At 44.8% G+C, this 26465-nt stretch overlaps 1 protein-coding gene across 29 annotated transcripts in view; it reads left to right on the forward strand.

Annotated features, from left to right (window-relative positions):
• RBFOX1 (RNA binding fox-1 homolog 1) overlaps nt 1–26465 on the forward strand; it is a 1463300-nt gene that overhangs the window by 1263105 nt on the left and 173730 nt on the right. For all 29 annotated transcript variants that reach the window (XM_059693106.1, XM_059693100.1, XM_059693095.1 and 26 more), the window contains one exon: nt 17431–17673. In XM_059693106.1, coding sequence (XP_059549089.1) covers nt 17431–17673 — 243 coding nt within the window. The remainder of the gene's footprint in view (nt 1–17430; nt 17674–26465) is intronic.

Below are 26465 nucleotides of genomic sequence, written 5' to 3' on the forward strand. Positions count from 1 at the left end.
CCCTGGGCCCCAAGTTCCATGAGGTAATGAGTGACTTTGCTTAGCCCTGTGTCTCCAGTGACTAGCACATAGTAGGTGTATCATTTTCCCGGGGCTGCAATAACAAAGTACCCCAAACTGGATGGTTTAAGTAACAGAAATGTATTGGCTCAGAGTTCTGGAGGCCAGAAGTCTAAGACCAAGGTGGTGGTTCCCTCTGAGAGCTGTGAGGAGGAATCTCTTTCATGCCTCTCTCCTACCTTCTGATGTTTGCTGACAATCTTTGATGTTCCCTGGCAGTCAAAGCATCACCCGGTCTCTGCCTTTATCTTCACATGGTGTTCTTGCTTGTATGTTTGTGTCCAAAATTCCCCTTTTTATAAGAACAGCCATATTGGGTTTGGGGGCCCACCTTACTCTGGTATGACCTCCCTTTTACTTAAGTAATTACTTTTGGAATTACTCCATTCCCAAGTAAGGTCACACTTGAATTTGAGGGGTGGGACACAATTCAACCTATAACAGTAGGTGTCCAATAAACTTAAGTCAGATATATGAGTCAGTAATACTTGATTGTAAAGACAATCTTTAGTCTTGTCCGAGTGGGTTCCAAGAATATATCATTCTGTCTGAAAAAGATAGGCATGTTAAAAGTCCAATAAGAAAACTAGTTAGTAAAGAGGATAGGTGCTGCCAATGGGCACTTACTTGCTGCAGAAACACACAGGCTGCATTATCAGATTCGAAAGTATGTTAAGGCTATTCCTCGCAGGCCTTTTGTATGAAACTGACTTAACTTCCACCAGCCTCAGTTTTCTTAGCTGTGGCTTCCCTGGAGTTGTGTGGATAAATTAACTTGAATCTCTTAAGCGATCACACTATTTATGTGGTTAGGCTTCCACACTATTAATATCGGAATAAAATGTCTTGCCACTAGGCTAGTTCTCTCATGTACAATTAAGGCAGATTTCTCCCCTATTTCTGAGAACCCACTGTCTTGCATGGATCCATTGTGACATTTCACAAAAAACTCTTCTTTTTTTTCAGTGATTCTGACCCTGCTCTAATCCAAAGTGTGACCCCCTCAGGCAGTTCAGCATTCACTCAGGAATCTTCCTGAAAATCTCACATATCCTGAGCTACAGAAAAAATCATGCTTATTCACTGATGCAACATAGTAAAGAAGTCGAGGTTCTCCAGGCTCAAGTGGTACTTTACTTGAGGACCATGGACTCAGAAACCCTTATGTTGAGACAGGGCCAGTTATAAACTTGGCTCTGCACTTAGGAAGATGGAGCTCTTTGGTTTCAATCAATCCCTCTGGATTTAATTGTTTTTAAGTAATAACTTCAATGACGGCATGCTTATCCTTAGTTGGGATATATTGAATTTGTAAGGCCAATAAAATTTTATTTTCCCTTTGTTCTGACAAGAATTTCAATTGTCATAATGTTCACATTTGTTTTTCTTATTCTCTATGTAAACGTTTATGAACTAGGGATGTAGGAAACCCAGAAACACTTCATATAATCAAGGCTATTTATCCAGCTAGATTTGTTGGGTCATACGAACGGAAAACTTAGGAAGCATTTGGTGCGTTGGAAGTATATCTAGAGTTCAAATCCCAGCTAGAACATTTATGACCTTGTCTTTCATTGTGCCTGGAGTTACCTGGGCCTCAGCTTTCTCATTGTTTAAAAGTGTATAAATGGTGCCCATCCTACTTACCTTCCAACATGGTATGTGTGACTCAAACAGATAATGGGTAAGTGTCTTAGTAACTTTTATATCCTACCCTTGGCTAAGCTATTGTGATGGTGATGAGAAGGGTAATGAGCCTCTATTCTATTGATTTACCTAAATTGGCCACATATTTTCTGTTTATTTCTTCTGTTTCAAGCATTTGAGTTGCTTCAAGGGGGAAGGGAATGTCAAGAATGCAGCTTAAATGATCAGATTCCTCTCTTACATTTCCTCTTTCTTCCCTTGACTAGTTTCATCCTGGTCTCTAGCATTGTTGGATTTACTCTTTGATTTACCCAAAATGTCTCTGAGCATCCACACTCTATACACTATTCTAATCATGCTAGGAATCTGGTGCTAAATAATAGACCTGAGTCTCTGCCCTCAAGGGCCATACCATCCAGCAGCCTCCAGGTCTCTATTTCAGTTCTTTCTCTGTTTTGTACAGGTCCTGTGGCTCTGAAAATAGCCTCACCACTTTTTTATTTTACTTCTTTTTCATTGATTCTGCCAACCCGAGTATGAGATATTCCTCCAACGGCAACAGTACAACTGGCCTTTCCATATATTGTTTTGTCAACCTGTTTCATACCACCTGGTTATTTCCTGCTCACCCTTCAACTCTCAGTTTAGACATCAGTTCTTCTGGAAAGCCCTTCTTTATAAACAATAGGGGATAGATGAGCCCCTTTCGCTCCTTCCATTTCTCTTCTCATGGCACATATCTATTGGACTGTAAATTCCTGGCCTTGCCTGTGACTCCTGCCAGCTGTAGCTACAGAGCTACCTAAGTTTCATCTATTTTTGGCACCATGGTAGCCCTGAACCTAGCCCAGTACCTGCCATCCAGAATATGCCCAACCCTTAACTGCTGAAACAATTGCATGAATATCAAGCTCTTGCCTACTTAAATAGTTCATTGTCCTTGTTTTCTGGCAATCTCTCCTAATTTCATTTCCTCCAAGTCCAAGTATCGTTTATTTTATGACAGCCTTTTTTTTTTTTCCAGTTGGCAAACTATTAGAGGCTAAAACTTATGCAACACACAATGAAAGACAAGGTCATATTTTATCATCTTTGCCTGTTGCCATAACCAGATTAGACATCTTTCTACAAGTGAGGTGAATGCAAGCCAACAGATATTTATCATGTCAGACATCTGATTACAAACTATAGCAGAAAAAAGAAGGAAACACTAAAGATGAAACTTCCAGCACCTGCCCTTGAGGAGTTTAGCAGCTCCCCAGAGGCCTATGGTAATCATGTGAGGAAACTGGATAACTGAAAATACACTCAAATGTTTGATTCTATAAATTTGTAATGCAGATGTTGGGTCACTTCTGTATCTATACTGCGCCATGTGTCCTCAAGGCCATGGGGTTAATCCAGCTGTGTTTAGGTATCTAGTTTTGAGAAGGGACTGAAGAAGAAAGAAAAGAAATGTTGATGGATGACACTGGACATAAACTTTCCTGATGGGTAGAAAACTCAGTTTTCATTATATATATATGGCTAATATGCAAAGTGTCCCCTTGTGAGCTCGACTGGAAGACCAGGAGTTCAATCGATCTCTATGAAGTACGCTGACCACCAGAGAGTGGTGCAGAATGAAGGAAGGCTTCAGCTGGCTGGAAGGCCCTGATCAGCACTGATCACCACTGATCACCAGCCAGACCTAGGGACCCTACCCGTGCACAAATTTTGTGCACCAGGCCTCTAGTGTGGTATGAAAGGAAATGCCTCTGAATCCATCCACATACAAGACAATGGTATCTACCCCTTGCACAAATTTGTATCTTTAAAGTTTGCTTTCGCCTTTGCTAGAACATTTCATTATCTGTATCATTCCATGGGGAAAGTATATGATTCTTTCTAGCAGTGTGATTTAATGCTCCCAATTTTTAAAATCTAGTGACAGACCCTTGGTGACACTTAGTGGGATGCTGTACTCAGCAACATCCACAGTGGAGATGGTATCTCTCTAGGCTACTTGGTGTCATCTGTATGCATAGTCACCTCCTCTCTTACAAAGAAAGTTGCCTCATATTAAATCTATCAATTTCCTATTTTGGAAGCAGGCAGAGAATCCTCTGGATAGCTGTGATGAAATAGGTAACACAGTGATATTATCCCAAGTCATATCTGCAGGGTAACTATAAACAAGCTATTTAAGGGAACAGAATCCATCCTTTTCCTTGTGTGGATCTGGCTAAATGAAGTAGTATTAGCAATGGTGCAAGTCATTGGAATTCATCTCCAATATAAATTTGACACTGATGTTACCCCTGGTGGTGGTGGTGGTGGTGAGAATATTTTTCGCTTCTGTAGGCTGTGAAAGGAGATAGATTATGAAAGTGAAAGACTGCTCAAGATTTAAGATTTCCTCCAGACCCGGGAAGTGAGGACTCCTTACTGAAATGTTATTGAAAATACATGTGTCTGCTCCTTCCCTTATGACAACAGCTTTTGCTAATAAATCTGTTTGCTTGGTCAATTGTCTGCTAATGCATCTACCCTCCTTTCCATAACCCTACATTTGGCACAGTGGTGGGCAACTCCCACTGTCACTCAGGGATTGATGGCAATGGCTAGGTTGTGACGGTATTGATAGCAATACACTCACAACAGCTCAACTTTTACTACCAGAACTCCTCATGGTGTTCACTGCAATGTAGAAGAGTGGTCACACCAGGTCAATTTCTGGTTTTGACAATAAACGATAGTAATTCAAGAGGTTACCATTTAGGGAACCTGGGTGAAATGTATCACGAACTTCCTCTAAATTATTTTCAACTTCCTGCTTTGGGGACAGCATTGGATTGGCACAAATGTGAGTTTCATTTTACATAATTAGGGTGACTTCAGATTATTTCTTATCCTTTCAAAACCTCTCATCTATAAAATGACAATAATGATTGTGTTCCCATTATGACATGGGCTGCATTGATGGAGTTACAGTTATAGAACATTTAGGGCAGTGGAAAGCACATGTTGAGAGCCCTTTTGATTATATTACTGTTGTCTAAATAACGTTGTAATCACCACCGTCATCATTAACAACTTTTAGGTTCTGGATCTTGTAGTAGCATGAATAAGACCTCAAACTTGTAACTTTGGCTAGTGTACTTCAGAGATTTGTCAGAAGATATTTTGTGATTGAATTGTTCCACTATAACCCTTACTGATATCACCCTTCATCTTAGCCAACAAAGAGGTCAATCACAGCTGGCTTGGAAGGACCTCAGCTTTGGAGAAAGCTGGGTTTGAGGTCTACATCTTTCACTTACTAGCTTCAATACTTCTTACTTCCTATTCTGGGAAATGAGTGTGATAAAAAGAAGTTCATAGAAAATATAAAAATATAAATTTATAAAGAATACTACAGCCCTGGCTGGTTTGGCTCAGTGGATAGAGCGTCGGCCTGTGGACTGAAAGGTCTCAGGTTCGATTCCAGTCAAGGGCATGTACCTTGGTTGCGGGCACATCCCCAGTGGGGGGTGTGCAGGAGGCAGCTGATCGATGTTTCTCTCTCATCCAATATTTCTAACTCTCTATTCCTCTCCCTTCCTCTCTGTAAAAAATCAATAAAATATATATTTTTTTAAAAAAGAATACTACATATAAAACCTAACTTTATCCCTACAGGAACTGTACATATAGTGACTTGCATTGGCTGATGCTTAGAATGAACTTAATCAATACCAACTTCTCTGGTTGTGACTATTTATTAATAACAGGAAATACCAAGATATTGATAGCAACTTCACATACAGATAGGTGGAGCCCTATCTGCATGACCTTCCAACAAAAAACCCTTTGGTACAACATTGGAATATTCCACTGGGAGGGGGTATATTTCCAACAGTGCAGAGCAACGTTTAATGGTCTAAGCTTATTTCTCAGTGCTCTGAGGTACTGGGTGAGTCAGGGAACTTCTTGATAGCAATAGTGATAAAGCTTGGGGATTTATTTTTCGTTCAAGAAAAGATTCTGATTGGGTGTGTGTGTGTTCGTGCCACTCTTTGAAATACCTGAGGCAACAGCGCTGAGAAAAACAGGTGAGGTTTCTGTCTTCGTGGAGTTTACAGTCTACTTAGAGACAGACATCAAAATATATGTAATGTAAAAATATATAAAATGTCAAAATCGAAAGGTGTATAATGTTAAACTTCAATGAGCTTTTTAAAGGTAAGTCAGGGCCCTCTGACCCCCGGGGATGGTGTGAGCAAGACGAGAAAACCCATCTTCCTAAGTGCCTGGTCCCGTTGTGGGAACTTCACTTGCTCCAGAGGCTGCTCATTTTTTAGAGACACGAACATGTATTTCCCTTTGGAAATAGCACCTCATAAGCAACCACATCAAGGCTCCGGACTTGCACAAAGTGCCATAAATATTTGATAGTCACTAACTTTTAAGGAGTTGAGAAAAGCAGCCTCTACGCTGCCTTCTGTGATCCAAATGGAAAGTCAGGATGGAACATTTTGCAAACATGACACCTCGTCGTTGCGAGCCTGCCACCCACTCGGTTTGTGTTTCTGGGGCTGGAGTTTGTCAGCCACAGCAAGATGGCTTCTGGCCTCTCTCTCTGCTTCCCTGTCAAGGCCGGGAAAGTGAAAGGAGACAAATTGCTTTCACTTGAATCTGTGACATGGATTCTTATTATCTTTGCAGTTTGTTTGTTTTTGTGAATTATGGCCTCAGAGCAATCTCAGAGTTCTTTGTTCCAGACATGCTTTTCTGTAAGCCCGTGTAGTTAGGAAACAAAGGTTGGTACCTTCACCTAATTGAGGTCAGATATGACCTTATCTACAACTATTTCAGAATGTAGAGCTTAGGAGTCTGATGGATTTGGGTAACTTGCTACTTGTGTGGGTGTGAGGAAGTAACCCTACCTCCCTTGGAAAGGGAATGACAATATGAACCACATTGGGTTCTTGTTAAATGAAGTAACAGAGGTAAAACTGCTGTTTTGGATTTTGTATCCTCAGTGCTTAGAGCAATGACTGGTACAAAGTTAGTACTCAAGGGAAGTTTTCTTATCACTATCACCATCACCATCTCCATCTTCATCATCATCACCACCACCAACTTCATCACCACCACCACCATCATCTTCATCACCATTATCATATTCATCTTTATCATCATCATTACCACTATCATCATCTCCATCTTCATATCATCATCATCATCATCATCATCATCATCATCTCCATCTCCATCTTAGTATGGATTCAGTGACAGGAATACTTGAATAAGACCAAACTTGGTTCAAGTTCTGGTTCTGCCACGTAACTAAGTTAAGAGCTCCTATCATGGAAAATATGTCTTCACTTGTTTGGGGATTCAGTTTTTGTATCTTTAATAGCTACCTCACAGGGGTGGTTGTGAGGAATAATGTGCCTACCACTGCAGCTGGCAGGCAGGAGATAAGTCAACACACTTTGCTGACCTAGAAGGGGACTGATTTAATCCCCACAGTAGGACGTATGCCCTCCTAGGGCTTCCTGGATTACAAAACACATTTCTGTAGATTTTCTCCCAAAACCATCATAAAAGACTCATTGGGAAGAAAAATATCTATTTCTATTTATATTAATAAATGAGGAAACTGAGGCGCACTGAAGTTGAATAACTTGCCAATCGCTCTGCCAATATTCTTGACACCCCAACATTGGACTTTGATTCCATAGCCACAGCGCTGATGAAAGATACGATAATAACAAGCACCGGAATTGCCTAGCATCATATTTTTAATTTTATTTCTTTTACTGCAATCCATAAAAGATGTTACATTGCAACCCAATTCACCCACACAAAAGTTTCATGAAATAAACTCTTACTATTTTATTCTCTTCTTTTTCAGTGTAGTGTAGTTTATTTCATCTTTAAATTGTTGGCGTGATCACCCCCCCCCCCCAACATAGGTTTTATATCTCAAGGTATCACGCCTACAGTTTGAAAAATACAAAAAAAAATTCCCCAACTTTCCATCAGGACTGTGTATCAGAATGACCTCAGGCACTTTCACACAGAGCCTGGGCCCCACTCTCAGAGTTTAAACCAGTGGGACTCGGGTGGAGTTCTGGTATCTGATTATTTTATGAGACTGCCCCACGTGATCTGATGGTCCATTGGCTAAGGACCAATGTTCCATTGCTTCTCTGTTTCCACCTGAAACGGTCTTCTCTATTTAGTGGGTGTTATTGTTTTTTGGAGGGGAGATGTTCATTTGTTTTAGTATTTTCTCTATTACTCCCCGGAATATCTTTCAGCAGGGAATTTTTCTGTCTTGGTCTGTCCCTCTTGCTTTTCTAGGAAACAGCAAGACCCCTATACTTTGGTTGAAGGACAGAGGTTACTTTTTAGTTATCAGTAAGGACAGGAAGAAAGCCTGTGGCTCATGAGAGTGACCACTGAGTCCACGTGTGTGGCTGGAGTCGGGGAGGGAGGGGCTGAGGTCTTCTGAGGTTATGCAGCTCTGAGAGGAGCCGGCATATCCCTGTGGGGAACCTGAAACAGTGCTTATTTCATGCTGCCTGAGCCATATCCCCAGAGCGTGATTGAAAATGGAGGTGTGAGGATGTCACAAATGCCATTTATCCAGATTCTCTTTCCAACCCTGGGGAACTGGAATTTTTTTAAAAAAAATCACCCAAGAATTACCTGAACTAGTACCACCGACAGACCAGCAGGAAAGTTCAATTCTTCCAGGCAGCCTCCTCTGCCCTCGCCTCCTCCTCTGTTGCACAATTTAATTACAAGTTTAATCACTTCAGAAACCCCATCCATCCCCTCCAGGGTAGCAAGAGCTCTCCTTCCCCAGCGAGGCATCGCAGAGATAAGCAGCTGTCCATGGGAAGGCGGGTGGGACTCTTCAAACCTCTCCCTCGACGAGCAAGAAAGACACGGCCAAAGAAAAACTGAAATTGTTTTGACATTTCACTCGGGTTGTTGTACTTTTAATAATAAAGAAAGGACAGAGTATTTGTAGCTTTAAATAAAGAGGCAGCATTTGGCATTAAGATCGCTGGGGATTATGTTTGCACAAGGTTTTATTTTTGCTCATTGGGAGAGAAGAAAAAACAATGAGCGAGCAAGAGACAAGCGTTCAAGACCAGGAGAAAGCAAGACCCCTATGTGTCTCCTTCATAGCATTCATCGGCCCTGGGGTTTGGTGGTCATTGTGGGCCTTTTCCTAAGAGCCCGATGCACCTCTTGACTGCATATCCCATAGGGACCCAGATGGTCTTGGCCTTGGCCCACCGTTGTATTGTCTGTGATGAATGCATCTGGGTATACAGCGATGCTATGAGCCAGGCCCCTGTGTCTGTTTTGCTGTGAGTTGATCTTGATGTTGACCCTCACTATCGTCCCGTGAAGTCACTCATCATTATTCCCATTAAACAGAAGCAAAAACTGGAGCCCAGTGTATTGTAACAACTTGCCTCGGTCACACAGCTGGTTTGCAGCAAAGCGGGGTCTCCAAGTCTTCCCAACGATTGCCAGTGACAGTATGTGAAGATCACTTTCCAATTCATCATGCAGCTCGGTTACAAATCCATGCGCAGTGATCTCAGGGTATTTTTGTAAATTTACCCCTAACCATCCTTCTATCTCTTTGAGCTCTTTCTTCATCCTTCCTCTGTCGCCTACCCCACCGCCCCACCTCTTAAAAATCTCAAGCAAAATACGATAGTAGCAAGCTCCCCCGGTGGATTTCATAACTTTGCATGCCGTATATTTAGTTTAGTAATGAAAAATTCCAGCTCCAGGCAATGCATAGGCTTGCATTTCTAATGTTTTTTAAACAGCTATTAATGTAGTCGAGTGCCGTGTGGTGAGGTGCGTGTGTACGTGTGTATTTTTTTTTTCCTCCTCCACTCTATAATCATCTGCTCAGTGTGCACTCTGAAACTGAGCAGGAGCCGGAGGAGGAGCGAGCTGTGATTGATGGGCCAGGCCTCGCTGGCAGAAAGAGTCCCATCTGGGGTTGGTTTGGGGAGCAGTCAGATGTTGAGGGGGAGGTCAGCCAGGCGGCTCCAGCTCCCCCTCCCGCAACACCCCAGCCATCCACACGTTGCACAGCGCACACACCCCGGCTCGTAGCTGAGGCTTGCTTTGAGCAGATGCTCTGTGGTGTGGGTCTAGAACAGCTGCTAAGTTTATGGAGGAGAAAGCAAGCAGGATGGTGCAGCAGGTATTTTTTTCCCATTTTATTTTCCACTCGTCATTGTGATTTGAATTGAGCTGCAATCTCTCCTTGCGGTGGAGTCTCTGTTGCTCTGTGCCATGTATATTCTGCTCCTTGAATCACGCCGGGGAGAGGAGAGGATTTCAGCCAAGAGTGTGTGTGTGTCGGCTTTCTGCTTGATGTGTGGAACTGAGCTGGTCTTAGAACTAGCAGGTTAATGGTGTAATTTTGCATTTTCCTTCTTTGTTTCAATGCCCCGGGGGCAAGAGGCAATTTACTTCTCTTATTCGGGCACTGGAGGTTTTCTCTGAATAGGCGAGATTTCTTGCCAGAGAAGTAGAACAGATCAGCCACTAAACTAAAGGAAAACAAACTGTCAGCCCGACTGGAGACTGTGGGCAACCAAGAATGGATAGTTCCCTCCAGCGAGTCTAAGTCGCTGGGGGATGTGGGGTGGGGAGGTCGTCCCATGGTGGGATAGCTGCTTTCCGTGGCTGTGTGGACAGATCAAAGAGCTGCTTCTTTATTAGGGCTGGACAATCCCCGTGCATGTCTTCATTATAAGGGCTGAGTTTAGGCCAGAAGAGGGTTCTCAGGGCAAGATTTGGACTGAGAACAAAATATTCCCGGAGCAAAAGGGGAGAAGATGCTCAGGAAGTGTAACTATGAAAGCTGGGGAAACACACGTGCACGCATGCGCACACACACACACACACACACACACACACACACACACTCATCCTTGATTACTTTAAAGTCCACTTGGCAGCTATGAAAACAGCCACTTCCTCTCTCAGTGACAGTCTGGCAGTCACATTGCAAAGAATAACCCGTTCCGTGCCCTGCTACGTAAAGACGGTTTCTCAGTTGAAATGTGGTTTGCATTAGATATTGAGCCAAAATATTTTGCCAAGTCAAATGGGCAGCCACCCTTTGTTCTCTTATTAGCTTTCCAAAACTACTCTTTTCAACCATTCAGGGCAATGAATGGGAGAAGAGCGATATCGGGACGGGGGAGAGAGGAGGGCGGAATGCTCTCATTTTCTGATTCTGTCTCCTGGGCGCGCCTTGGAGAGAAGATTAAGGATGAAGGATGTTTCAGTGACCAAAGCGCTTCTCAGTGCGTTTGAGGAAAGGCTCGCTGAACCTCTGGGTGCGGCAGCGTCGACACGCTATGCTAATAGACAGATTACGGTGTTTGTCTTAAAATAGCAATAATATCCTGGCTATTTCATGCTTCAGTAAAATATTTAAATTGAAACGGCATTTTTTTCTTTTTTGCTTTGGTGAACTAGACTTGGTTGCATGTTAATATCCATTTGCTCTCAGGAACTGGAGGTCCCACATCACGGGGCCCTTGATGAGTTGCTCCAATTGAGGATTGGCGTGTGAGGACAAAGAAGTTTCCCCTACATTTATCCTAAATGGTGTTCTTCCCTTCAAGTTTCTACCTAGCTCCTCAGGAGCATTATCGGGTTTAAAAATATCAGGTCTTGGCCCTCCCCCCCACCCCCGCCTTTTGTGTGTTTAGCAGCAACCCAAGAAAGTGCAGGCACTGAAAATTAGATGTTAGGTTTGCAAAATCGCTTGAAGCACTTGGTCGATGATGTGGGGGGATATGTGCAAATCAGAGTCACCCTCCCTGTCAACTCAGAACACCCACCAGCACCTTGACTCTGTACATGCCCAGATCTCTGTCATAGGTTCCCTTATTTAGGCGGGGGGGGGGGGGGGAGGGGGGCGGGGGGCGGTTCGGCCTTGGAGGAGAAGGAAGAAGGCAACTTCTGCCAATGAGGGAATGTCTAGCCAGCATGCTCCAAAGAATTCTGCCCGTCACTGTCTCCTGCACGGAGTTGGCTCCAGCTTTTAACCTGTGCATGGGCCCAAGATTCGCCTTGAACTTGAGTGGAAAAGGTACCCTTAGTGTGGATGTCAGCCCATTTATTCCACGCTAAGAGTCTAGCAGCAACACCAGGGAGGAGACAAAGGCACCTCTGAAGCCGTTTGAAGGTGAAAAGTAATCCCATGGGAAGTACAATGATCTTAATTAAATATTAGCTGTAATTAGCCCGAAGTGCAAAGGGCAGGAATATTAATTAGGATCTCTCTGGAACTGCTGTCAGTGTTAATAAGTAACTCTGGGGGGTCCCGCCAACATCTGTTTGGGCACCGGAAACAGGAGTGCTGTCAGAGCCCTGTATACCTGAGTGTGCCTGCAGGTTCCTCGGAGACCCTGGACACACCTCCTAGCGCTCAGCGCCCTGGGTGTGCCAGAATGCCACCGGTTTGATAAAGGTGGGTGGCTTGTCCCGGCTCCAGTGGTGCCCCTGCTGGCCCTTGAATTTCCTAGGGTGGCCTCAGAGCCTTCTGAAGCGAGACCTTGGGCCTGAGATGGCAGAGTTATCCAAGCTGGAGCTCTAACACTCGCCAAGGGTTAATACCAGGGGTCCTCAAACTTTTTAAACAGGGGCCAGTTCACTGTCCCTCAGACCGTTGGAGGGCCGGACTATAGTTAAAAAAAAAACAAAAAAACTATGAACAAATTCCTATGCACACTGCACATATCTTATTTTGAAGTAAAAAAACAAAATGGGAACAAATACAATATTTGTATTTGCATGTGGCCCGCGGGCTGTAGTTTGAGGATCCCTGGTTAATACCCTAGTCTGGCTGATGAAACACTGATACCTTTTTTTTTTTTTTTTTAATCCTCACCTGAGGACATTTCCATTGAATTTTTTAGAGAGAGTGGAAGGAAGGGCGGGGGGGAGAGAAACATCAATATAAGAGAGACACGTTGATTGGTTGCCTCCTGCCCACACCCGGACTGGGGCCGGGCATCAAGTCTGCAACTGAGGTACATGCCCTTGACGGGAATCGAACCCAGGACACTTCAGTCCACAGGCTGATGCTCTATCTACTGAGCCAAACCGGCCAGCGCAATGCTGGAACCTTTGAATAAATACCCCAGCACCACATCACCAGGTGGAAACAGGTCTTGAGGCCAGGTGTGTCTGTGACAGAGACAGGTTTGCTTATTTAAAAAATGGGAACAAACCTCCCCACCAGGTGAGAGTCCTGCCAAATGAGAGGCACCTGCACGCAGGATAACCTGAGCTCTGGTTCAGCTCTTGGCTTCCCAAAGAGCTACCCATGGCTCTGGCCTTGTGGACTCATTTTACCAGTTCTGGGCCCCAGCAGACGTAACAATAGAATCAAGTGGGGTTAGAGATGCAATGCATGCCGGGCAGGGAGTCTAGATCTCTGCATGATTAACATTGAGGGCCAGAGCCCAGGAATCCTCAGTAGCGGGGCTGGTCTGTGCGATGTAGGGCATCAGCAACACCCCTGGTCTCCACACACTAGATCCCAGTAGCAGCCCTCCTCCCAAGTTGTCACAACCAAACATGTCTCGGGTCATTGCCTAATGTCCCCTGGGGATCCATTTCCTCTGTTTAATCACTGATGGGAAGTGCCCAGCGAGTGCCCGGCACCCATAGGCCTGAAGGGCGGCGGCACTGGGCTTGTGTTCTGCCCACACTGCTGACGTGAGGGGATGCCTTTCGGATGGAGCACGGGAGCCCGAGGCCATCTCGGATCTTCCCCCGCTAAGCCCACTCATGCTGGGTTTCAGGCCTACATGTGTGCATGCGCATTGACAATTCAGAGAGCCCATAATTTAAAGCAAATTCGGAAAAGGATCCCCATGCACCCTTTTGCTCCATCCTCAGCTCTGAGGATCTCCAAGTCTAGCTGAGCCTCCCCTCCTTGGTTCAGAGAGAATGCACCCCTTTCTCTCCCTGCTTTATCGCCAGTTTTTTTCCCCTCTCCTGTTGATTCAAAGCTGGCTTCTGAATTGGCATGGGCTCTGTAATGATACTCTGCCACAGAGAGTAGAACACCTTTTTTGTAAAGGGCCAGACAGTTAAATAGTCTACGCCAGTGGTTGGCAAACTGCAGCTCGCGAGCCACATGCGGCTCTTTGGCCCCTTGAGTATGGCTCTTCCACAAAATACCACGTGCAGGCGCGCATGTACAGTGCGATTGAAACGTCGTGGCCCATGTGAAGAAGTCGGTATTTTGTGGAAGAGCCACACTCAAGGGGCCAAAGAGCCGCATGTGGCTTGTGAGCCGCAGTTTGCTGACCACTGGTCTAGGCGTTGGGGGCTATCGGGTGTCTGTCCAAACTATGCAACTCTGCCATCGTAGCACAGCGAATGTGGCGGTGTCCCAATAAAACTTTATTAACAAAAACAAGTAGTGGGCCAGACTGCAGATGGAATGAAAACCTGACGCAGTCTTCTGCCCCCAGGATGCTCACAGACAAATAAGCAGCCAATGGCAGGGCTCGGGATTATGTGAGAAGTGGCCACACGCTGCAGTGAGGTACAGGAGGCAGGCAAGTGACATGGCTTAAGCGTTAAGGAAGGCTTGCTGGAGGAGAGCTCTCTTGATCTGGGACCTGAAAGATGAGTAGAGAGAGTAGCCAGGCTAGAGAGCAATGGGGGCTATGGGGGCTTTCCATGCAGAGGAAGCATGAATGGGAGGACTTGATGGTGGTGGGAGGATGGAGCAATCAGATCGCAGGCTTCCTGAGAGCAGGCCCTTCTTTCTCTGAAACAGAGAGAGCTCAGATCCCAGCAGAGAGCCCCGCATCTTGTTGGGCCGGTGGGACTGGGTCACTGTTCCTGAGCTTGCTCTGCAGCGAGGGAAGGCCACTCGGCAGGGTTCCCTCTCAGGATATTGTGTTTTGTGCTGGAGGTGGTGGAGAAACCTTTGTCGTTAGGGACCGTCTCTCGCTACCATTGCTCCTGCCATCATTGTCTTCTCCCCTCGGAGGCCTCACCTGGGCTTCTCACAAGCCTTTCTTTCAACTCAGCGATGAGCCTGGCGGAAGGCAGGGCAGGCTGCAGCGGACCTGTGGGCAGAGGTGGGATCTGTCACCGAGCATTTCTCTCTGGAGGGTTCTCAGGTGCAATAGTTTCTGGGGCTTCTGCTCAGCCAGAAAGAAGCGGCATCCGTGTGGGATGTTTGTACACGAGACCATGTTCCCTGCACAGCCCGCAAGAAGAAAAGGAAGCTCGTGGGCTCATAAACAGCAGAGGGTTTTTTCAGGAGGGGTTGCTAATCAAGGCCCTTTGGGTTGCAAGTAACAGAAAAAGTAGCTTAAACAAAATAAGACCTTGACCGATTCATGTGACTAAAGCACTACTAACTGCAGGGAAAACCGGATCCAAGACCTCCGATGATCTCACCAGGACTCAGTTGATCTGTTGATCAATTTCTGGGCTGGCTCTCCTCTGGGTTGGCTTTGGCCTTAGGCGGTTCTTCAAGGGGCGGTTCTTGGAAGGTCGGGCTTACATTATGTTTACAGTTGCCAATGACCATTGAAAGAGGGCTTCCTCCCAAAGCTCCAGCAAAGTCTCAGGAGTCTCCTTAGAACGACAAGGGTTTAACTCGCTAACTGGTTTAGATAGACGGGCATGAACACACATCCTGGTGACTGTGAGGGTGAAACCCTTTCTAAATTTTTTATTGATTTCAGAGAGGAAGGGAGAGGGAAAGAGAGATAGAAACATCAATGATGAGGGAGACTCACTGATCGGCTGCCCCCTGCAGGGCCCCCACTGAAGATGGAGCCAACAGCCCCAGCATGTGCCCTGACTGGGAATCAAACCATGACTTCCTGGTTCATAGGTTGATGCTCAACCACTGAGCCACACCGGCTGGGCAAGAGAGTGGAACCCGTTGATTAGGCAAGCCAGGTCACATGACTGTATCTATAGGTCATGGGAGGCGGGGCTCAGCCACATCTGCACTAGGCTGGGAGTGGAAGGGTCCCCCCACCCCCACCCCGAAAGGAACAGAGCATTTTCCTTGAAGAAAAGTGAACACTGAGTGGCAGTGACAATGAATTTGACCTCGTGTTTGCTAGGGATGGGTAGGGTTAACTTTTCCCATCACGTATAGCAATTCAGCCACAGCACAGACAGTCCCAGCTCAGCCCCAAATGCTGCGGAAACATGTTAGAGAGAAGTGGCTGTGCATTTCTGCTGCCCGTGGCACAGACATTTGGAGCAGTTATGCCGGGGGAGGAAAGGGCCTGATGGGAATGTTTTCACTTGCAGAATGTTTTAAACTTAGCCTAAGCTAAGTCCTCAGCGTGTCATCTTTAACATTCTAATTACGGTCCCCTCTAAACAAGTAAGCTAGCTCTATGCGCTGCTGTGAGAATAAACTTCCCTTCCCTCCATGTTAGAATGTTCCAGCTGCACTATGGTGCTTTAACCGAAGAGGTGCTCCTATGTTGGTGGCGAGGACAGAGGCGATGGGAGTGATTCTGACATGTTGGCCCTGCTATCATTATAGAGGGGCCGAAGTCACCTCTAATTGACCACAGACAATGGCAAAGCGGCTATTTGGTGCTTAACTGCTAGGGTGTTTTCTTCTGCCTTTTTCTGACTGTGTGATCCTATCTCTTGAGACCATGGACACTTCAGATCTCTGGATTGCAGTTTCTGCCTCTGTGATTGCTGTGGTGTGTGTGTGTGTGTGTGTGTGTGTGTGTGTGTGTGTGTGTGTGTAGGGTAGGGTAGTAGAGTTATGAGGGTGGGGGTGGAGGTGGAGGTGGATGTGGAGAGAGATAGATGTTTCCTGAAATGGAAGCATTTGAATTCAGTGTGTGTGTGTGTGTGTGTGTGTGTGTGTGTGTGTGTGTGTGTGTTTAATTCTTTTCACTTGGCTGTAATTATCACACTGCATGTTTTGCCTAGATCTGAAGGGTGAATTGTTATATAATACTCTGTGCTTATAAAAAATAAGACAGGGGCTGGGGGAGGCATTGACTAACGAGGCTGAGTTAAGTCCAGCACTTTGCAGAATTACTTAAAATGGGGCTATCACAGAGGGCTATCTTTGTCCAAATTAGGCCCTGAATTTTCATTGGAACATCACACACACACACACACACACACACACACACACACACACTGTGGTCATTAACAAGACCCCCCAATCCCGTCATGTGAGCCAAGACACATAAAACTTTGATTAAATTCAAATGCTTAGATGAATTGTCTCTCCTCTCAGGAACACGCATGTTTGGTTTAATCGCTTTTGACGTTTTAAGTATCAGAGCAAGGTTCTGCTGTCACTGGAGACAACACCATACTCACATGTCCCCAAATGGGAATGAAAGAAGGAAGATCTGACAGACAGATAGACCCAGTGGGACACAGACCCTCCCAGTCTGGGGCTGTTGAGCTGGATGATTGGGGAAAGTGACTTCCTGTTTCGCAGCCTTGATGTCTGCATCTGTAGAATGGGTTGTATAAATGAGGGTGACTACTTCCTCAGAGCGTCTGATGAAGATGAACTGGGGTGCATGGGCTCAGGCTCTTGGCACCGTGCGGGCACCCGCACCGTGTCCGGGTAACTGTGGTCCAGGGCCTGGGGAGAGGCTGTGCCCGATGGCCACTCACGCTTTCTCCTTCTCTCCCCCTCTGATTTTTCAGGGTAATCAGGAAGCAGCAGCTGCCCCTGACACAATGGCTCAGCCTTACGCTTCGGCCCAGTTCGCTCCCCCTCAGAACGGCATCCCCGCGGAATACACGGCCCCCCACCCCCACCCGGCGCCAGAGTACCCCGGCCAGACCACCGTCCCCGAGCACACGCTAAACCTGTACCCTCCCGCGCAGTCCCACTCGGAGCAGAGCGCCGCGGACACCAGCGCGCAGACCGTCTCGGGCACCGCCACAGTAAGTGGGCTCCAGGCTCGCCTGGGCACCGGTGGGGGTGGGAGGGGGTCAGGCAGGGCTCGCAGGGTTCCCATAGTGACAGCAGGGTGCACCCCCATCCAAGCGTCCTGCCCATAAAGCAGCCCCTAACCCTGTCCTTGTCACCCCAGTTCTGCCAAGATGCCTCATCTCCAGGCATCCTCTCCTGTTACTTGCTGAAATGGGCACATTTTTGGTTGACGGCGATTTGTTTATAAAAGGAAACTTTGACCTACTCTTTGTTCCTATAGTTTTGCCTTTTCTGGAACAATGTCATCTCCGTGGAATCATACACTATGTAGCCTTCTTTTAAATGGCTTTACGGAGATGTAATTTACATACCATAAAACACACCAGTGTTAGCTGGACAATTCAGGCTTTTTGCGTATTTGCAGGGTCCTGCAACCGTCAGCACAGTCTATTGGAATATTTCCATCGCCCCAAACACAGATCTTGTGGCCATTTGCAGCCACGCAGCGTCTCTGCACCAGCCCTCCCTAACTTAGCCTAATGCGTTAGAGATTCATCCTAGTCTTCATGCGTGTCCCTGTTTCTTCCATGTTGTTGCTGGGCCCTGGGGTGTGCAGGCCTGAGCAGCAAAGAGGCAGCAGAAGAGAACCTTGCAGGGCAGTGAAACCATTCTGTACGTTGAGGGTGGTGGTTACGTGACTCTATGTACCCAAAAGAGTCAATTTCATTGCAGGTGAATGGGGTAAATGGGTTAAAAACAAGCAAGCAAACAAAGAGGAAACATTCTAATACTATCATCGTTGAAAATGAATGTTATTAGCTATGAATCAAGATAATCCTAAAAAAATTAATTTTCGAAATGAAACTGTGTTTGTGAGCGACCTAAGGTAACCATGCACACATGATGTACACATGCATTTGTGGAACCTTGTTCTGCAGAATTCTCTGGAAGCTTGGGCTCACCCAGCCTCAAGTCTAGAGCCTTTTGTAAGTGCAAGGCAGACGTGCCTCTTTCCCCTGCCCCCGGGCCTCTGGGAAACCAGTGTTGGTGAAGAAGTTTATTGTTTTAAAGCATGATATATTTCTTATAACTAAAAGCAACCGGTAACTAACTTTGATACCCGGTGCCTTTGACACCTGATACTTGGAGGTGAGACTTGGAGAATTTAAAAAATAATACACATTCTAAACTTTTCTACTGCCTTTTCAACTCTTTATTGTTGTGCAAAACATAAAATTCACCATTTTAACCATTTTAATGTAAACAGTTCCGTGTCATTCAGTACATTCGCAGTGCAGTGAAACCATCACCATTATCCAGTTCAAGATTTTCATCTCCCAAAGGAAACTCTATGCCCATTAAGCAGACATTCTCCATCCTGCCTTCCACCAACTCCTGGCAACTACTAATCTGCTTTCTGTCTATATGGATTTGCTATTGGGGATTTTTCATAGAAATGAAATTATGTGTCTGTCTCCTTTCCAATATTAGGATGTTTTTCAAGGTTCACCATATTGTAAAATGTACAGAACTTCCTTTTCATGACAAATACTATTCCATTATACAGATAAGCCATTTGTTTATCCATTCATTCATTGATGGGCACTTGGGTTGTTCCCACCTTTGGCTCTTGTGAATAGTGCCACTAGTGCCTTTTTGTATATGGCTGTGCTACAACTTAGGGGTGAGTCTATTAAGTGTGTTTGCTGATTTCACAGGTACTTGTGCTGTTGACAACCAGATGATAATGATAGAGTTGTTGTTTATTTTCTTGGTGCTTATTTTGTGATAATCAAGGTGATAGGGCTTCAGGAGGCTATTTTAGTCCTGAAAAAAAGAGGTTAAATCAGACATCATTTATTAAGCCTCAACATATACCAACTATACTACTGATTTGGAAGATTCATTCAGTCAGTCACACATTCATTCATTCATTCACAAATATTTATTAAACATCTACTGGAACCTGGACTCATAGTAGGTGATGTGGTTGAATCAAACAGAAACAGTCCTTTTCATTTTTGAAACTTAGTGTGAGAGGCAGAGTGAACATGTGGCGATCAGGCAGCTATATAAACACAAATGATGATCCATGCTCTTAAGAAAAAGACAGATGCTATGGGAGGATAAAAAAAGAGCAGAGGCACGGCTTGCAAATGAGTAGTCTGGGAACCTTTCTTGAAGGAGATGATATTTAAGGTGAGAAGACAAAGCTTTTCAGGCAGAAAGAATGACAAGGTCAGTCACCCTGACCTTGACTCATTCAAAGAACAAAAGAGGCCAGTGTATCCAGGGCATGTGGAGAGGGTTTGGGGGTAGAGTGACAATGGACTAAATGGAAGGAATCAGTAGGTATCATATCCCACAGGCCTGCTGGGTTCGATAAGGGGTGGAATTCTACCTTAGGAGTAATGGGAAGTCATTGAAAAGAGTTTGAGCCAGAGGACTTAGAAAATGAGAGTTTAAAAGAAAGGGTTAATTATGCCTACCTAAAAGGAAATTTTAATCCAGTTGGGCAGTTGACATGCTCAGTGTCCTTCTCTCACAAAAAGCATTCTTTAGAGATCAACACGATTAAAATTAAATAGCATGTGGACGGTCCACAGAGCCCAGACCCTGCGGGGAGATGCACGGGTAAGCAGGCCTGTGCTCTGCCCTTAATAGGGCGTGTGTTCTATTATCATTGCAATATGACAAGTCCTAGAGCATGGAAACAACAGTATCATTTCTGAAATTGGCTCCAACGACGGTATCTAGAGTATTTGAAAGGCAAGGAGCACCTCTCCGAGTATGGAATGCATGGATTTGTGGAGGGGCTGGTTACTTTGCCTCCTTTCACAACGTTTGTGTGGTACATACTCTCACGGGAAGTTTTAAAGGAAAGAGAACCATCATCAGCGGAGGCAGGTGGCTTTGTGGCTGATCCTGACGGCCCGGAGAAGGGGCCATCAGTTTTCTGCTGCAAACGCTTACATGCCTATGGGCTTCTCTCCTTTGGCCAAAAAGGAAGATGCTTTCTCTGTCTGTGACCTACTTCTGAGCTGGGCTTTCCCGGCCCGGCTGTGCAGAACACCATTGATGGGAAGCTTGCTTCCCATTGTCTCTGCATCCGCACATTGTTTCCGAGCGCTCCTTCTCTTCCCTCCAGGCTCTGCATTTCCCGGGGATGGAATTGAGCCTCAAAGTGGGTCAGACCCATGGTTGTCCCAGCCCGGTATTAGCACACCTAAGTTCTTCCCCATCGGTTAGTGTTGTACCTGCCATAACGCTAACTGTTCTCTGACACATAGGCCTGGTGCTTAATGCCAGTCTCACAGCACTGTGGAGGCCATCATTTCTTTGAGAAACCGAGTCGCTTCGGGTGAGAGAAACAATCCATCCATCTGCTAGTCTCCAAGAACTTCTAATGTATGCACATGATTTAACATAAAGTACAGACGGTAGAAGGGAAGCAGGCTGCACCCAGCGCTCCCAGCCAGAGCAGAGGAAAGTACAGACAGCAAAGACTTCCCCGGCCATCCTTTCAGTCCTCCTCGGGCTGAGATGAGTCCCTGCAGGACATTTTCTTGCCGAATGTCTATTTAATGCAGGGCCTCCCAACACATCATGGATCACTGTGCTGACAGAGCCAATCCCGCATTCTATTAGATACTGCTCCTGACAAGGTATTTCACTTTTGACATATTATAATTAGAGATTTGCAAGTGGTGAATTCTCCGTGTATCTCCAATAGCAACTTAACTTCTATTTTTAACGCCTCTGCAGTCTGTTTGAAAGTCTCCCACCAGCTCTGGGATCTGAGGGGAGAAAGAATGTGGGTCCCAGGGCTTGTTCCCCAGAGCTCTGGGCTCTATTGACAGAGAGAAGAGCTGTTTAAGGAACCAACTTCTTAATCCTCAGCTGCTTTCACTGAGTGTTGTGTCTCCAGACATCATTAATACCCTTAAGAAGATAAGACATTGGTCGGTGATGACCTCCTGTTCTTAATCCCTTACACATTGGCTCTGTTCTGCAAGTCAATTATGGAGCTAAGTGTGGGGAAAGCTTCTCAATGCATTCCTTTTTGTGAATTAGCCATTATTTTTAGTATTATTACTGCATTGATTCAGGTTAGTGGTTAAAAAGCCACACATTGGAACAGGTCTACAATGGAAATGGAAATTCCCTAATGCCCTCAAGCCCAGTTCTTACTCTCCCTGCTGGAAAGTGCAGGTCCCAATCCTTAATATTTTCCTCTGGAGTGTTTTATGGAAGTGCAAGTATATGCCTGTGTCTTAGTTCAGGCCGATGTATTATAAATGGGTGGCTTGAAAAAAAAACACAAAACACATTTATTTTTCACCATTTGTGGGCCAGGAAGTCCAAGATCTTGGCACCAAAAGATTGGGTGTCTGGTGAGGGCATACTTCCTGGTTCAAAGCTGGATGTCTTCCCATTGTGTCCTCACATGGAGGAAGGGGTGAGGGAGCTCTCTGAGGACTTCTTTTTATAAGGGCTCCACCCTCATGATCAGGTCATCTCCTCAAGGCCCCTCCCCCTACTACTATTACTATTACCTTACTGGCTAGGATTTTAACATATGCATTTTGTGGGAACACAAGCATTTATCTAAAGCAGCTTGCTTGTCTATCTCTACCTCTAACTCTACCTCTGTATATGTCCCTGTCTCTATCTCTGTCTCTATCTGAGGTACCTCTACCTTTACCTCTACCTCTACCTCTATCTCTATCCCTATCTCTAACTCTATCTCTATTTCTATCTTCTCTCTCTCTCTCTCTCTCTCTCTCTCTCTCTCTCTCTCTCTCTTCTAGCTCACTCCATCTCTAAATCGATCTTGATATACTCTAACTTCTCCCTAGTGCCGATCTCAATATAACAGGATTAACATCTCTTAAGTACCCATTGGCACTCTATATCTGGGAGATGATTTTTGTTTTCACTTTGAGATGTAACTCGTTCTTTTTCATGTTTGCATGGACTCTAGGTTGTTTCTGGGGTTTATCTGGCAATGTTGTTATTTCCAATCAGCTGCAGTGAACAGCTGGGTTCACGTATTGCTGTCCACTGCTGAGTGTCTGTTTTGTAACTACCAGTTTGTATTTCTTAATCCTCTCACCTTTTTCACCAGCCCCCCAACCCTCTGGTAATCATCATGATTCAATTTTGTTTGTTCATTTATTTTGTTCTTTAGGTTCCACATATAAGTGAAATCATATGGTATTTTTCTTTCTCTGCCTAACTTATTTCACTTAGCATAATACCCTGGAAAATTACTCCACCATGAAAAATAAGGGAATCTTACCATTTGTGCCCCTCTGCTCCACCGTTTATAAGTAGAAGTATCTTGGGCTGGTCATTGGACCTCTTTGATATCATTCCTACGGTTCCCTACCTCCATTCTGCTTCTGCCTTTCTCCAAATTTCCTTCCTCTTTCCTTCCAAACAACCATTAGAGATGAATAATAAGACACCAGAGAGTGCCTCCCCCAGGTGGAGGATTATGGCCTCGTGGGCTTACATTAAAAGCTTGAAAAAATCGTTGAGGGACACCATGTCTAAAAATAGGGCAAAAGAGCTATGTCAAAACAGGAATCAGGGGATAATCATCTCAAACATAATAGTTTTTGCTCACTAGCTCAAACTATGTTCTAAGCACTTTATATTTATAATCGCATGTGAAGTTTCCACTTTAGTTCTGTCTGACCCACAGTGGGACCAATGTGTAATCTTCATCACCTAAAAACAAGTATGTATGAGGCATTATCATCCCCCGGTTATAGTTGAGGAACCTGCGGCAAGTAACTTCCTGGTCACTGTAGCTAACAGATAGGACCTGGAGCTCAAAACCAAGTGTGTCAGACTCCACACCAAAAGTCTTAAGGGCTCGAAGCCCAGAAGGCATCCCCCAGGTTTGCCCAGCACACATGTGGCCTCCTCTCTGGGCAGATTGCTGTTGAGGAAAGGAATTCTTTTCCTGGGAATTACTTATTTTGCCTGGGAGGTCCCAAGCATGTACAATATCCCAGGCTTAGAGTGTGCCTTGAGCAAATTCTAATAACATGTTTCGGTGGCTTCAAAATTGTCTTTTCAGATGACAGTGTGGCTGAGCTGTTTTGTCAACACCAATTCTGTTTTCCTGAGGTTCACATTTACTCTAAGGACACAGGTACTGCCTCTGATTCCCTCATGAGGCTGAGGGCCATGCTTCTGCCTCCTATATAGGCTTTGGAACAAATGGCCCATGGCTTGCAGGATAAATTAAAGGCCTTCCTTACTCCCTACTAGGGTTATCTTACTGTTCAAAAGCCCCTGTGCACCACAATGTCCAGTTCTGGTCGCCAAAATGCATGATTGAGTCAAACTTAGGATAATTCTGCGAGAAGCAGGCATCACTGTGAGTAGCACAGACCCAGATCTCTGGGGTTGGGACTGGGGCTACAGCCTTGAATTTTGGTAGAACTGAAGAACCTCACGACAGGTTGGGAAAGAGGCACTAAATAGACACCTGCAGGTGTTATCAGAAGCAGTGAAGGAGCTTGGAGTTTCTACTTCAGTTCCGTCTGACCCACAGTGGGACCAATGGCATGTGATGTAACTTTACTTTCTCCCTTGGTGTATGGGGACTTAGAGAAGTGGTGACATCCTAAGGATAATGCCAATAAAGGGCTTAGCACAGTGCTGGGCGCATAGTAAACACTCTGCCATATGAACCATTGTGATTATGAGATAATCACATCATTCAGAAGGGAAAATCAGAGTGTTCTCTATCCTGAATTCTTCATTCTATTTTTTTTTTGGTGGGAGAATAAACCCATCATAAGAATTGTGTAATTTCATGTCTTAAGAGTCGAATGAAGACTCAAATACCCACATTTACTTTTAAAGGTAATTCTTTTATTTAATGATTTTCATACAAGTAGTTTTCAATCACTCATGCCTGAGCACAACTGACTGATACAAGCTGATCATTAACCTGATTCTAGGTCATGGACAAACAAGGGTAAAATTTATTAGAGGAATATTTGACTGAAGTTCTGTTCATAAGGCCCAAACACATCTTGCTTTTGAGAAAAGATCTGACATATTCTGATTTCAAGTTACTGTTTCCTGGTAATTAACATATTTCAATTGCAAGTCTTGAAGCCATCTGAAAAGTTTCCTCTTGATTTTCTCTTCGGAGTTTTGTGCTTTTTCAGATCTGTATTCAATGTCATCAATTTCACCCTCTTAGTATGACTAAGCAGTCTCTATCCTTGATTAAGATGAGAGTCTGTGTGAGCAAGTATTAGCACACAGTGTAATGACTGGATAATTTGATGATGAAGTAGGCTGTCTATGGATTATTCCAATGACTGGTCTAGGTGTTTGAAGAACCTAATTGCCTTTGCATAGCTCATAATCCCATTAGGTACTTTTGTTTGTTTATTTGTTTTTAACTGAATTTAGAAGCAGGCATTAATCTGTTCTCTGTGGGCAGTAGTTGAATCATTCATTAGTTCACCATCAGCTCCTGCTCTTAATTTGTAACCATATATTGTGCAAGTTCAGAATGAGTTCATGTGAATTCCACACTCTATTTCAGCGGTTCTCAACCTGTGGGTCACAACCCCTTTGGCGGTCGAATGACCCTTTCACAGGGGTCGCCTAAGACCATCCTGCATAGCAGATATTTATATTAAGATTAATAACAGTCACAACATTACAGTTATGAAGTAGCAACGAAAATAGTTTTATGGTTGGGTCACAACATGAGGAATTGTATTTAAAGGGCCAGAAGGTTGAGAACCACTGCTCTATTTGGATTCCAGGCTGAAGAAAGAAGTTGGCTGTGCTCTGTGACTTGAGGGTCCATGAATGGTTCAGTCAACCCTTCAGTGATAGAGCTGGAGGGAACCAGAGTTTACCTAATTCAACCTCTGATTGCACAGATGTAAGGAGATCACATAAGTGAAGGGCTAAAACTCAAGTAGTTCAGGCCCAGGCAAGTAACATACATGTTGAAAGAGATTGGTTTATAATGGAGACATAGGTAACATATGTAATTCATTTCCTCATTAATATGGAAATAATGAAACCATAGGCATGATTCTCTGTGACCTTTTGGTGGTGACCCTGTGGTAGTCTAGATGACATACGGTCTGTCCAAAGAGGGTGCCCCAATCAGTCCATCCAGTATTACAATATTTTTTTCAAGAGTTAACAGCAATTTGGATTTTTATGTACTCTCCTGTTCACGTCAGTTTCACTCATTTTTGTTATCTGCCCAAATACTGAGTTTATAAACCCTGACATAATTTTGTAACCTGAATTTATTTTTTTAATAAAAGGTGAGATTAGAAACATTAACCCTTTGTGGAAGTAATATTTCAGATTTATAGAAAAGACACCTTTGATGCCTCAGTTAGAGAGTGCAGAGATTCATAGAATGCTAGAAGTTTGAAAGGACCATCTTGTCTACCAGCTTCATTTATGAACCGTGCTGGGGCTTAGAGAAGGGACCTACCTGGGTCACACAGCAGATGTCAGAACAGTGAATGTCAGCAGAAACCAGAACAGGGACACCCTGAAAGGACATTTCTACTCAACCATGCCCCTCCCGTGCATTCTACTTGCTTTGAGCATCCATTTTCATCTCTCTATCTCCTGGATTCTGCTGTAGTTTTCAAAATCCAGTTACTCAGGGTTTTTGCCACATTGAACTAGAGCTCACAGCCCTGCCTTTAGGAGGGTGCCAGACCCTGTGAGTTGAGGCTCCAGGTCTCTTTGACATTCTATTTTGTTTCCTGGCCAGAGGTTTCAGCCA

The sequence above is a fragment of the Myotis daubentonii genome, chromosome 4 (assembly GCF_963259705.1).
Source record: "Myotis daubentonii chromosome 4, mMyoDau2.1, whole genome shotgun sequence".
Taxonomy (NCBI): Eukaryota; Metazoa; Chordata; class Mammalia; order Chiroptera; family Vespertilionidae; genus Myotis; species Myotis daubentonii.